Here is a 15,078-nt window from a genome sequence, read left to right as displayed (position 1 = left end):
TCCAATTACTAGAAAGCTCTCTTTGGGGATGCACAATTAGAGGCCTGCATGAAGAAAATTACAAGGAACAATTAGAATCCCAACCAATTAGTTAACTTAATCTATAGAATTTAAACTATTACTGAAGACATGAGCTCCATGACTGAAGGAGGCAGGATCTTGTCCTTCCACACCCCCACGGTAAGTGCCATCTTAGCTCCAACATGGCCCCTCCATGTGTCCCCTGCAGGAGGCAGTGGGAAGGCCAAAGTCTCTGGCAGATGCAGCAGGCGAGAAGCCAAGTACCCAGCCCCAGGCCTGGCGCCTGGAGACAGGCTGCCTGGTCTCCTCGGTGCACTCAGAGGGAGACTGCCAGGTATGTTCTCCCCCAGATATTGATTTATTTATTTATCATTCTTACAATGTTTGCTTTCTTTTCCTAGGTGTAGTCCCCATATAATTTCCACCACCAATTCATCCATGTACCATCACCATAGTCCCTTGTCCTCTTCTTTTTTTTTTTTTGTTTGTTTTTTTTTAAACATTTGTGCTTTATTTATTTATTTTAATTTATACAAGCACTGGGTACAGTCAGAAGCGTGGGAGGGTGAGAGAATTCACCAGAGCCAGAGCGGGGAGCAGAGCAGGCAGAAGGACCGAAGTACACTGCTGAGGGGAGCAGTGGGCGGCAGGAGAGGTCTGCGCGCCATGTGGGACCCTCCTCCGGTGGCCGGGGAGCAGCCGGGATCGAACTGGCGCTGCAGAGGCTGTGGGCAGCTTCGCAACCCAGCGCTCAACCACTGCACCACTAGGGAGGCCCCCTTGTCCTCTTCTTGCCCTTGTTTTGATCCCTTACCTTTTTGCTCTCCTATAGAATGTCTCTGATTTGTAATTACCTGTTTATTTTTGTTTTATTTTGTTTTGTTGTTATTGTCATTTTCCCCCTTGATCTCCTATATTCCTCCTGTAAGTGAAACCATCCGGTATTTTTTCTTTTTCCTTTTGACTTATTTCACTGAGCATAATTCCTTCAAGTTCCATCCATGTTGCTATGAATGGTATTAGTTTATCTTTTTTGATTGCTGAATAGTATTTCATTATGTATATATACCACATTTTCTTGATCCAGTCTTCTATTTTTGGGCATTTGGGTTGATACCAAGTCTTACCTATTATAAATAGTGCTCTGATAAACATAGGGGTGCATTTTTTTTAAGACTCAGGAACTTCTTTTTTTAAAAATTTGTTTATTTTTATAGAAGAGCTGGGGTACAACCAGAGGTGCAGGAGGGTGAGAAGATTCACCAGAGACAGAGTGGGGAGCAGAACAGGTAGATGACTGAAATACACTGCTGAGGGGAGCAGCGGGCACGACAGGAGAGGTCTACCATGCCATGTGGGAATCTCTTTGGCTGGCCGGGAATCAAACCCATGCTGCAAAAGTTGCGGAGAGCCTCACAACGCTGCCCTCAACCTGCGGCGCCACCGGGGAGGTCTGGGGTACATATTTAAAGGAAATATTCATCTACTTCATTCAGGCCCCTGTTCAAATACCACCTTATCAGAAGTCTTTCCTGACCTCCTTAAATAAAGGAGGAGTTCCATTTCCTTATCCTTTCTTCTTAGCCTCATTTATTTTTCATTATGGTACCTATTGTCTTTATGTCTATTCATTTGATTATGGACTGCTTTCCTCCCTGGAATATAAGCTATATGACAGCAGGGACTTTGTTTTTTTCACAAACCCTAAATCAAGTGCCTGGCACATGGTAGACCCTCAATAAATATTTATTGCTTAACTATAGCTATGATAATTGCCCAATTATTAGCTGTCCAGTTTCATATGCAAATCAGCTTCTCTTCACCCTGACTTCCTCTATACCTGACTTTCCACATTCCACATCAAGACAGATGCAAATCTCATTATAATTGCACATGGATTCTTAGGACTTTTATATTTAAGCTAGAAATTTTCTGCACATTAAGACTGATTTTCTATCAGCATAATATAACAAATGTTTACTGCACATCTCTACAGGCTTTTGAATACAAATCAACCAGTATGATGGGGTAGCAATTTATCCAAGAATTTTAAAGCCCAAAAAGGATAAATATTGGTACTTGTGGATTTCTGAATACAGAATTATTACATACACTTAAAACGAATAAAGTGTTAAAAGTCAATTGTATCTCAATATAAAGAAGGCATTAAAAATTAAGAAAAAGAATTATTAAGTCAATCATTGTATGCAAGTAGAATACTTAGTCTTCCCACAAACTTTATTTGTGCCATCTTTTTATTTTTTTTTGTGTGTGTGTGCCATCTTTTTAAATCTCAATCCACTCATTTGATGGTTTATGGCAAGTTTCTAGACATTTCCCTAGATTTTCTTTCCCTCAGTCTCTACATTCATCTGCAAAACCTCAAACTCTATTGACAAAACTTAGCCTGAGACCATTTGCTTCTCATCAGCTTCACCCCTCTACATCCCAGTCTAAGTACAATGACATTTGCCTGGGCTACCAACAGAAATGCCAAAAGGTTTTCCTTGCTTTCTCATTTGCACACCCTTTCCACCTAGCAGCCAGAGTGATTTTATAAAAATGTAAATTATCAATTTCCTGCTTAAAAGTTTCATTTTTGTAATTATTTTCTAAGTTATGACACTTAAAAAAAAATCCAAGCTCATTACCCTGGCTTATAAGCACTTCTTAATTGTCTGATCACCAGGGTAATGCGGCATTGCTCCCTTCCCATGCATGGCAGTCATTTCAATGAGCCCTTCCCTGTCCAGAAATATTTGTACTAGCAATTCCTTCATGTTGTTTTTAAGTCTCAGTTTAAATTTCCCCTCTCTGGAGAGGCCTTCCTTGACTACTTGATTTAAACTAGTCCCCTCTCCCTGAAACTTAGATAATAATATAAATCACTATTATTTCAATCAAAATGGGAAAAATAAAGTGGTCCTCTCTCCTCCACCCACTCTCTATTCTGTCAGAGAGTGAATTGTATTCACTTACTGTGTACTGCACAATTGCCATTTGATATTCTCCATTTATTGTTTATTTCCCTCTGTAGAATGTAAACTCAATGAAGACAAAGACTGTTTTATCAGCAAGGTTTATATCAGAGCCAAACACATAGTGAGCACTCAGAGGCACTTGTCGGTAAACAGCTAAATCTTTGTTTCAACTTTGCTAGCTTATGTAAGATTATAATAGTTTTCAAATATGCCTTTAGTGACTATGCCCCATCCATGTTCTCCTAAACTGATAGTATTGCTGCAGCCCACAAAGAGGACCAATATGCTGGGAAAAGGATTACCCCGATTTCTTGGCAACCAAGATCTGGATTCAGTTCATTAACTCAAACTCATTAACTCAAACTCATTAACTCAGTTCATTAACTCAAACCTAGGTAGCTGTCCACAGCCTCTGCAGCACAAGTTCGAGCCCCAGGCAGGGGAGATACCCACATGGTGCAGCAGACCTCTCCTGACTCACCCACTGCTCCCCTCAGCAGTGTATTTCAGTCAGTCTGCCTGTTGTTCCCCACTCTGTCTCTGGTGAATCCTCTCACCACCACACCTCTGGCCTGTACCCCAGCTCTTGTATGCATAAATAAATAAATCTTAAAACAAAAGATAAGGGGGGAAATGAAAGGCAAAGATGAATACTCTTGAAATGAACAATTGCAATTTCACGTTTGTATTTTGAGTGAGAAAGAAAAGCAATTCTTAAATAACAAACACTTTTGGAGGAGAAAATGTTAGAGAAAGTACATGTGGACCGAAGCATGAAAACTAAATGAAATGAAATGAAATGAGAACTAAATCAGAAGGAGGCGAGAGATAGAAAGAGCTCACGCCTAGCTATGAGCGATGTGTTCACGCTCCGGGCTTGGGCTGCACGTCTTGCCTTGTAGATAAACACTGAGGATGGCAGCGTGATGGAATGAAGCAGAAAGGGAGCGAGGGAAAGGGAGGGGTGGGGACCAAGACGAGAGCTGAGCAAGAAGCTACAGGGAACAGAGAAGGCCCGGCGGAGAGCAGCACAAAAGCAGTCTGGGATCTAGCCGGAGCTGCAAGCGTTAAGGGGAGGCGGCGAGTGACGCGGTTTGCGTCTGGAGCGGCTCCTTGGAGTCCACGGCATCCACCGCCAGAGCCTCGCCTTCCTTTCTCCCTCTGCAGACATATCGAGACACACAAAAAGAAGCGACTCCTGGGCCAGTGCGAGGGACCGAGCCGCACCATGACCGAGACCACCAAGACACACGTTATCCTGCTTGCTTGCGGCAGCTTCAACCCCATCACCAAAGGGCACATTCAGATGTTCGGTGAGTCCTCCCGCCCACCCTCCGAGGCTGCTTCCGCCGCTCTCCTTTTCCCGGCACCTGTGTTTTCCCGGCGCCTGAGCTGGAAGGCGTGTGCTGCTCCGAAGGGGTGAGTCGGCGGATCCGGCCCAAGGGGGGGCTGCCCCTCTATTCCCGGCTCCGGGGAGGGGACGCGGGCTGCGCTCCCGAGGCGTCGCTCCTTCGGTCCAGACCCGGCTCTCCGAGAACCACGGGCGGGGGGGAGGGGAGGGGCCGGAGGGGAGCGTCTGGGCGAGGCGGGGGGTCGAGCTTCTCGCACAGGTGCGGTGCTTTGGCTACTTGGCTCCGGATGGGTGCAGAGGTTCTGGCGCGGAGAACGGAGGAGGGGAGCAGAAATAACGTGCTGCTTGTTTAGGATGGGCGGAAAGCTCAAAGGAGTTAAATAGTGTATGTGCCTCGGATACACAAACACACACTTGCCAACAACACATCGGTAACATGGCTGGAGCTTCAAGAGCATTGATTTATGGCTCGGCTGAGGGTTCGGGTGGCCCGGGGACAAGTGTTTGGGGGTTGTGGAACACCCCCTCCCCGCGAGGTAGACGACTGAGTGCAAGGGGAGGGGTCCCTGGTCAGCGCGAGCTGCCCTGCTGGGACCAGCTGCCTAGGATGGGGAGGAGGCGGGGCGGCCGCTGCGGGCGGCCCTTGGCGAGCCGGTATTGATGGATGGGGCCCAAGTTGGCTGGTGCTCTGCTTGGGGAACGGTGGCACCCGGAAGGCTTGCGACGTGCGAGTGTGTGTGTGTGTGTGTGTGTGTGTGTGTGTGTGTGTGTGTGTGAGAGAGAGAGAGAGAGAGAGAGAGTTGAGGGGGAGGGAGGGCGCAGCATAGCGTTTGTTTCTTGCTTTGGGGCGTGGATAGAGAGGGAGTGAGCTGGCGCTCCTGGCTTTTGGTTTGGGATTCAGGAGGGACAGGGGAAGGGTGACGGATGCCTGTCAGAGATCTCTGGCCACGGGTGGGTAAACGACGCGGCTTCACGCCTACTCCTGTAGGACCCAAAGGCACGGAGGTGTGCTCGCTTACACCCTGAAGGAGGGACATGGAGGTCCCTTTAGATACTTGCATTAAGGAAAGATGAGAATTTGGGGCTGCTTTTTCTGGCATTCGGAACGAGACGGAGAGGGCGATGTGCTGGGGATGCTCGGGAGACCGGATGCGAGGCCCCGACCCCGGCAGCTAGCAAGGCGCTATCCAGAGGCGGCAGTGCTGAAACGCGGAGCGCACGGGAACTGGCTGTGGACACACGTGTTGACCCGGAGCCAGAGGGTTGTGTGAGCCCTCCTAGGGCTGTTTAAGGACAGCCACATCATACCGGTAAAGACTGGGCAAAATTACTTAGACTAAAAATATTCTTTTCTTAAAAAGGTGCGTTGAACAGGGCCCGCTTGTTTAAAATCTTATGAAAGGAATACAGAACTGTTTTGGGAAGAGGGCAGGTCAGGTTGGCATATTTATACGATCCAAGGAGGAGCCTGAGAGGTAGCCATTCCATCCTCATCAGCCTTTCAGCCTTTCAGAGTGTTTTATTACATGCTAATGCCAATTTACCCATTAATAAAGAGTTTTTCAAGCATCAGGGTAGGGCATAGCATCAATTATCTAAAGGAATATTTACTTTCACTTTTTTGATTGTTGTGTCTTCTCCCATGGTCTTCTTTCCCTCTATGTACATATTTCGTCTTGCCATTTTATGTTCATGTACTTTATTCCTCTCAGTTGCCCTAGTAAGGATGGGCTTTTCTTGGGAACTTCTTGACTTTAGGAATCAAGGACTCACAAGCTCTCCTCTTTTCTTCCTGGGGTTAACAATGCAGTTAATTCTGCTTGTTTTGTTTTGCAAGAGGTACAGGTTTAGATTGAGAAACAAGGATTTCTGATTTCAGCTTAAACAAATTTGCTAATATTGATAAAAAAAAAACTTTTGTTACATCAATGCTGACTTGCCAATTCTCCAGCTTAGAAGACAGAAAATGTGGAAGTAGGCATGGTTGACATAGGAAGGTTTATACATAGAATAGGTAAAAGGGCATTGTTTGAAACTCATGACTATTTTGTTTGATATTGGAACTCAGAAAGGAAGGAGAATATCTATCAATAAGGCATTCTGAGTGTTCATTAGTTAAGTGTAAACCAGAAAGCAACATGGAAAAGAGGATAGGATCTGCTCAGTTTAACTTTAAGGAACTTATAACTAATGAAGGAAATGTGAAAAGGAAAATGAACAAGAACACAAAATACACATTAAACTTTTTTTTTTTTGGTAGAATAGCTTTTGGAAATCTTTGAGTTTATTGCTCATGCAATTTTCTTTTGTGGGGCAGTTTCTGGTTTACAAAACTTTTTCATACAGGCTGTGTCTCTTACTCTCCCTCTTACAAATGAGAAAAAATGTTTAGAGACTAAGTGACTTAAAATGTCTTATATGACTTGGAAAGTGGGTGGAAGATTTGAGGCTTAAACACCATATACCAGATTGTTCTTACAAAGTCTCCTTTGCACTTTATCAAAGGCAGGAAGAAACTTTCGCTAGCCCTCTGACTGAATAATTTCATGAACTTTGTTTCCTTCCAACATATATTAACAGAGATTAGAATTAAATTGGCCATCAACTAAATGAATTTCCTAAATATACATTTCCTTAAGAGCTCTTCCCTCTCTTTATAGAAACCGGTGATCCATGTACTATTTTCTCCTTTTAAATGCCTTTTTAAAAAAGTCGCTCCCATAATACAGAAATAATTAATGTTATAAAATTATAAACTTTTAAAAAGGTACCTGAAATTTGTGGTAGAAGATGTGTTAGAAGACTCAAGCAGGACTTTAAAGTTAGATATCTTTAATAGACCTTATGTATTTTGAAATCCAATTGCTTATCAAAGAAAGAGGACTGTAAACAAAAAAATATTCAGCATTAAAATCCCTCTCCATCTCTGTAAATAGCACTTGTACAGTCCTCAATATTTATAAAATTAGAATGATTTTTCCCTTTAATTTAAAGGTGAGTTGATATCATTCCTATTAATGTCTATAAGAAACATCAAGAAAAAATAGGAATGTAAATTTTTTTATAATTTTTCTTGATGTTTCTTATAGACATAAATAGGAATGATATCTAACACATCTACCACAAATTTCAGAATAATTTTTTTGAATTTATATTTATCTATTTGTCAATAAATCCACTACAGGGGAAATAAGATAGCAAGTTTAAACAGAAAATAAGAAAGAAGTGATCAGATTAGTTTTGCCATAAAAAATAAAGAAATTTGGGGCCTTGATTATAGCAGAAGTCATGTTATTTAATTTTTTTACTTATTTTCTTGCATGTTTTTTTATTATTGCAAAATAACTGGATTCTCTAGATTTTTCCACTTCAAGATATTTTTGCTTTGAAACATTGGGCCTTTTGAAAAGAGATACCATCCACTTTTGTTCCTCTTAAAAGATAATGAAATTGACTCTCTATTTGTTGTAGATGCTACAAGTAGAAATTGTAAGAAAAATGACAGGGAACTGTCAGAAAATGGCAAATTGTTTAATGCCCTTGAAATTCCTCTTGAAAGGGTCATTAAGCTCAAGGTGGTACATTATATTTTTGCATCACTATCTCATTTGATCCTACCTGGCAAAGTTACCTGGAGAATGTTATCTTTTTACAGATGACAAAGCAGAAGTCCAGATGTAAGTCATTTGGTTAGGATAGAATCAGCTTCCTGATAGATTCTCTCACTCATCCAAAATGCCTCCTAATTCCTTCAGTTGCAATGGCACTTGTAAAAGGAGGAGCCATCAGAACTTAATTATCAGCAAGCGGTAATGAGAAATTTCTGACTTTTTTTTTCTTGGCAACTTAGGCCACCAAGAAAGTTTGTTGAAGAAAGATATCTGTTCCCAATAGCTTATGCTTATAACAGGGAAAGATGATTTCTTTTCTAAGTATTCATATATTTTCCATTTAACTGTGTCACTGGACTATTCCTTCCATCATTCCCTTTACTGCCTCCTCCTTCCCCACTCTTCTGTTACCACACAAGCACCTATGCATTCTTCAGAATTGAGCTTCAAGTGTACTTCCTCAGGGAACTGCACTGACTCCTTCCTATGTTAGATATGGTATCCTGACATTTAATTCCATATCACTTATACTTTCCATGCCATAGCTCTCATCTCATGCTTCCCAAGCTAGACCTTGAGTTCTGTTGTAACAGAAATCATACCTTGTTCCATCAATGATTTATTTAATAGTGCCTAGAATGGAGTAGCTTCTCTATTATAACATTAGATTCAAATAACAAGTCTTTACTCCATAATAGTTCTTGAATAAATAAAAATAAATGAATATATAGAATATTTTTTACATAGAGGAATCAACGCTGTCCAAGGGCTGGAGTGGTGATCAGACAGCCAAGATATTTTAGAACAAAGGAAAGTTCAGGATGGCTCAAGGAGAAGAGGAATGAGAGATAAGGCTGGAAAGGTAGGTTTATAAGTCATTAAAGAAGTTCTATCTTACCCACATAACAATAAGAAAAAAATTGCATGGTTTTTAAAGTGAGGGGATGTTATCATAACAGCTTTCACAATATGATTTAATTGAAATTTAACTATAGATTGGTAAAGGACAAGAATGGAAATATAGTTACTAGTTAGGTACCTATTTTCAGTAACAGAGTTCAAATCAGAGAAGATAGTCAGTCACTTTGCCCAAGTTGATGGTACTTGGAATGGAGGGTGAGTGTATTTGAAAATATTTAGGAGTTAAAAGAGCTCATTATTTGGTTGTTTGCTGAGTGGATAATGGCAAAGTCATCCAGGGTAACTCATAGGTTACCCTGTCTAGGGTGGATGAGTAAAGAACATTGAAAGAGAAGCAGGCTTGGCATTGGTAGGGAAAGTAAAGATTCATACTTCTTATTCTAACACTTTGGAAATGTGCATTCTAACCAAGGACTGAGGAAAACACCTGAAATGACCCTAATGACTAAAAGGAATGCATTAAATATTATTTTAATATATTTTTTTTAATTATGCAACACAAAAATTTTGGTTAAACAGAGGCATTTAATATATTCTTAAAACTAAGAGCGGGGTTGTAGGAATTCATTTTATCTATTTGTTAACCGTCTGTGGGATCCTCTGCTATGGCATGTACAAACTTTGCCTCCCTCTAGCCTGATAGCAGTCTTATAAACTAGTAAGAGCCTTTATCATCACTTTACAAAATTGGGAGGGATCTAGTAACTTGGACTAAATTACAAAAACCACAAAACTGACAAGATACCAAATAGGGCCAACATTTCAGTGCTTACTCTGTGCTAGCCATTATTGTAGGAATTCACTATATTTTTAATTTAATTTAATTTTTTAAAAGATTTATTTACTTATGCATACAAGAGCTGGGGTGTAGGCCAGAGGTGTGGGGTGGTGGGGTGGTGGTGAAAGGAATCACCAGACACAGAGTGGGGGAACAGAACAGGCAGATCTACTGAAATATGCTGCTGAGGGGAGCAGCAGGGAGACAGGAGAGGTCTGCTGCACCATGTGGGTTAGCAGATAGCTTCATAGTGCTGAGATTTAACCCCTTGTGCCACCAGGGAGGCCCCTGTAGGAATTGGCTTTGTAGAGAATTACTTAACTTTATTTATGGATCATGTTTCCTATCTCTCTCTCTCTCTCTTTTTCGAAGATTTATTTATACAAGCACTGGTGTACAGGCCAGAGGCATGGGAGGGTGAGAGAATCCAAGAGAGACAGAGCAGGGAGCAGAACAGACAGAAGGACCGAAATACACTGCTGAGGGGAGCAGCGGGCGAGGCAGGAGAGATCTGCCACACCATGTGGGAATCTCCCTGGCCGGCCGGGAATCGAACAAACACTGCACTCAAAGTGCTGTGCTCAACCGGCTGCACCACTGGGGAGGCCCTCCTATCTCAATATATGTAAATGCAGCATCCATGTACATGGAAGGAAGTTGTCAATTGCCAGAAGTTTTCCAGTAATAAGCATCCAATGACATGAAAGACATTTACTATTTTTGAATACAGTTTGGCAGATAGCCTCAGAATTATTTTAGCTCAAAAAGATGTTCAGCAGCTCACATGATGTGACCAAAGCCATCCTGACATTGGCTTCCTCCTCCTTTTGGATTTTATAGTATTTTCCTGATCTATGAACTCTGCAGCCAAGGCAAGTGCTATAACCACTACTAGCACCATCATCTTCCCCATTATCATTCTAATAATGGAGCCACTTTATTTGAGCTTCTTTAAACTCTACTGCCATTAAACGGTTTTCCATTAAATCTATTGCACAGTCTCTTTAGTTCTGGACAAGTGAGCCACCCAGGAACATTCTTGTAATTCTGGACATTAGGAGGTGAGAGGAGGAGGTAGAATAGAAGCAAGACTCAGAGGCTAACCCCTGGAAATAGTGGCAGCTAAATAGCACTCCTTTCTGCCCTGTCTCCTGCATGAAAATGTAGCCAAGCTGCTGCATACACATTGACCTCATTTAATATTTAGCACACAGTCGGATGGTGAGTGAAGTGGAAGTATCGCCCCCAGACAAGACTAAATGCTCAGTTTTTCTCTTACTATAGTTGCTTAAGTTAATAACCTTGGGTTGGTGCTTGATCCTTCTCTTTTTGGATACCCCATTTATGTCAGCAAATGTTTCTGGATGTCTTTATCTTCCAAATATAACTAGAACCAACCACTTCTTTTATTTATTTATTTTAAAAGATTTTGTTTATTTATTTTTGTGTAGGAAAACTGGGGTACAGGCCAGAGGTCCAGGGGTGAGAGGATTCACTAGCGACAGAGTGGGGAGCAGAACAGGCAGATCTACTGAAATATGCTGCTGAGGGGAGCAGTGGGTGAGACAGGAGAGGTCTGCTGCATATATGTACCATATGTGGGTTAGCTCCCTGGCCGGGGATCAACTTAGGCCATTGTGGTGGTAGTACTGTGACTTAACCTTTGGTCCACCAGAGAGGCTCCCAGCCACTTTTTATCTGCAACCCTGTTATAACCACTGGTTTCTTTCATCTCAGTTATTGCATTTACTCTTGGCCCCAATAATCAGTTCTCCACAAAACAGCCAAAATGATCCTTTTAAAATGGAAGCCAAATCTAAGTCAGATCATGTTGCTTTTTTGTGCACAATCCTCTAATGGATTCTTATCTCAGTCACAGTGAAAGTCGTTATAGTGGCCTTCGAGGCCTCCATGGTCTGCCACTTTCCTTCCTCACTCCATCCTCCAACACACCTTCTTCTACCTCATTCTCAGTCAACCAAACTGACCTCTTTGCTTTGGTCTTAGAGTCTTTGTGCTGAACTTTCCTTCTGTCTGAAATACCTTTCCCTTTCCTGCCCCATGTCAAATTGCTCTTTTCTCAAAGTCTTTGCTCAATGTAACCATCTCTTCATTATCTCTTGACAGGTCCAACTCTCCTGTCACATGATTTTAAAAAACAATTAATTAATTAAATTTAAAAGATAATTAAAAATAACAACTCACATTAGCTCAGCCTCCTTTCCTACTCGATGTAAATCTTCCCCCTTTCTGTCAGATGTGAACAAAGCCTGTTATGTCTTATTTGTTATGTTTATTGATTAACAGTTGATCAGTAAAATGTGAGCTCTTCCAGGGCAGAGTTGACTCACTAAGGTATCTCAAGCTTCTAGAACAGTGCCTGGCACATAGTGGGCCCTCAATAAGTGTCTGATGATGACTGACTGAATGAATTGTTAAAATTACTGACTATCCTGATTTCAAGGCTATATTCTTTTTTTTTTTTTTTAAAGATTTATTTATTTATTTATATAAGCACTGGGTACAGTCAGAAGCGCGGGAGGGTGAGAGAATTCACCAGAGCCAGAGTGAGGAACAGAGCAGGCAGAAGGACCGAAGTACACTGCTGAGGGGAGCAGCGGGCGGCAGGAGAGGTCTGCGAGCCATGTGGGACCCTCCTCCGGTGGCCGGGGAGCAGCCGGGGATCAAACCGGCGCTGCAGAGGCTGCGGGCAGATTCGCAACCCAGCTCTCAACCACTGCGCCACCGGGGAGGTCAAGGCTATATTCTTTCTGTGTCGGGAAGGTTGGTGCCATGAGAGGACTCAGTGACCAGAGATTCATTCGACAAATGTTTGTGGAATTACGAATGTGCTCAGGTGTGCAGGTCTCAGGGACACCGAGATGACAGGCAATCCGCCAGTGCCTCAGGGTCATCCTCTCTAGCTCAAGTCAGAAGTGCAATACAAGAGGTGAGAATGAGTGAAAGGTGAGTGTGGGAGAGGAAGTCCTCACTCTAGACTTGGAGGGAGGGCCTTCAGGGTAGGTATCAGTGAGAGAGAACAAGAAAGTAGGAATGCCGTGGACAGGAAGGTGAAAGGCATTCTGGACAGAGCAGGAATGTGTGAAATCCCCAAGTGACAGGGCCTGTTAGGGAACCTCCAGGAAGCTTACTGGATGACTGGAGGCATATGGAGGCAGGGGAGGTCAGGGCTTAGAGACCAAAAAATGGGTTGGGAGAGGGCCAAAGACTTCAGACTCTCCCCAGCATTTTAAGCGGTCCCTTAAAGGGATAGGGGCAGAGAGTACCTTTCAGGTGTACCTGAGATTTGTATCTCAAATGCTCCTCCTTCCCTTATGAGGGATCTGCCACCCTGATTTTCTTTTAACATCTTAAATTATTATTTCTGTGTCATTTTTGAAATAAGGAGGGTTTTTCCTTTATCTTTTTTTGAATGTTTTTATTCAAAACATTCTTCTGAAATGGAGTCATTATGCATCATAGAAGCTGTAGCTACTCAAGGAATAAATAAGTGACATATTATGTTGCTGTATACAAAATAAGCAAACAATGGAATAAACAACCACTTGCTTAATGAGAAGTTGTCTCACCTCTTCTGCTCTTCCAAACATGGGACCTAGCTGTTCAAGCATTCTCAGATTTGGTGAACTCAGTTCACCCTCGTTTTATCTTGCATGCATAGAATTTGGATCATGTGCCTGCTCTCTTTTCCTCAGGCTTAATTGTATCAAAAATCAAGCCTATGCAGATCCTTTTCTTTGATACATGCTTTTAGTTCTAATCCTTGCAGGAGGTCTTGAATAAGTATATATCTATCTGTTCTGGCTATAAAACTGTGGTTTCTCATGACTTTGAAATTTATTATTATATCATCCTCAAGCTTCAAATAAGTGACATTCCTGTATGTGTGTGTGGCGGGCCCGGGGGTGGGGGTGGGTGTTGGGTTTTCAATGCTTTATTCTTAGGCATTTTTCTAAACCTTCATCTTGGTACCCACAGAGAGGTGGAATACTCCTTCCACGGAGCATGAAGATGAGACACATCAATAACTATTCATATTTCTCTTGAAATATTTATGTGCTGATAAATATTTAGCTGTGTGTGGTTCATCACATTGAAGACAAGATATTTAAAATGTTTTCCTTTTTAACTTAGAGACAGACATCCATTATAAATTAAAATTAAGAAAGATAATAAAATATTATACATATAAATTCCAGCCATAATTGCTTCATTTACCATAAACCAATCTTGCTAAACACAGTTGAAGTTATTTACTTGTTATGCCCCAGGGAATCAAGTTTATAGATAATATATGATGTTCTCATGCTGTGAATAATGTTGATAAAGACTGGGTAAGTGTCCCAGTTTTTCCTATGGCTTCATTATTTCTCTTTCTATAGAAATTAACAAACTGAATTGCTTTTGATTTAAGAATATGCTTAGCCTCCTTTCTTCTCTCATCTGTCAGTGGGGTGACTGACAGAACCCAGGGGTTAGCAAACTATGGCCCTGGACTAATTATGACCCACTGCCTGTTTTTGTAAGGCTAGTAAGCTATAATGACTTACATTTTCAAATGGTTGAAAAGCATAAAAGCAGAATATTTTGTGACACATGAGCATTTCATAAAGTTATAATTTTAGTATTCATGAGTCAAATCTTATTGTCACATCACCACACCCATTCAGGCGGATATTATCTCTAGCTGTTTTCACACACAACAGCAGAGTTGAGAAGGGGACACAGAAACTGTGAGGACTGCCAATCCTGAAATATTTACTATCTGGCCATTTGCCTCCCCCTAATGCCACCTTTCTCTGGGGATTGGGATTGGGAGTGAATCTGAAGGATTCTAAAAAATAAAAAAAAGCACTTGAAGTTCATTATCCAAGCAAACTCTTTAATGAACAATTTTCAGTCTAAGCTCAATCTCTAAAAAGACTCATTTAAGCAGCAAATGTAGTTTCAATTTCATAATAGTAATTTTTCTGGCTGACTGAGTGAATGACTGTGTTCACAATAGGGATGATTTTCTGGTGTTCGATTAACTTTCCACATTGATTAGCCCCTCTGGCTAATGTTGGACATTTATCTGTTCTTGATCATTATATACATTCTTCCAGAACATCTTTTTTCCTGAATCACATTTACCTCCTTTAAATCTAATATTTTACAGACCTTATATTTGAAGACTTAAAAAATTAGTACATCAATTGCCTCAGGCTTTCCCAGGCTGCTCTCTCTAGCAGGCACATCCCTTTTTTTTTTTTCTGCAGCATCTCACCTCCCTTTGAACTCTGATAGCACTTGATTTTTACCTCTCTTATAGCACTTAGCACATTGTGCTGTGGGCTGTAGCTATTTCTGTCTGCATTTCGTATTCTCTATCAGATTGAATCCCTTGCCAGAGAT

General features: G+C 41.6%; 1 protein-coding gene across 1 annotated transcript in view; it reads left to right on the top strand.

The window, feature by feature from the left end:
* Positions 1 to 340: 340 nt before the first annotated feature.
* Positions 341 to 15,078, top strand: part of NMNAT2 (nicotinamide nucleotide adenylyltransferase 2) — a 186,493-nt gene continuing 171,755 nt past the window's right edge. The window contains exons 1-2 of the mRNA XM_054693401.1: positions 341 to 355; positions 4,170 to 4,315. Of these exons, the coding sequence (XP_054549376.1) occupies positions 4,231 to 4,315 (85 nt within the window). The 5' untranslated portion in view covers positions 341 to 355; positions 4,170 to 4,230. The remainder of the gene's footprint in view (positions 356 to 4,169; positions 4,316 to 15,078) is intronic.

This window comes from Talpa occidentalis, unplaced genomic scaffold (assembly GCF_014898055.3).
Source record: "Talpa occidentalis isolate TD23 unplaced genomic scaffold, MPIMG_talOcc4v2.1 talOcc4.12, whole genome shotgun sequence".
NCBI classification, from domain to species: Eukaryota; Metazoa; Chordata; class Mammalia; order Eulipotyphla; family Talpidae; genus Talpa; species Talpa occidentalis.
This window is presented reverse-complemented; position numbering and strand designations above follow the sequence as displayed.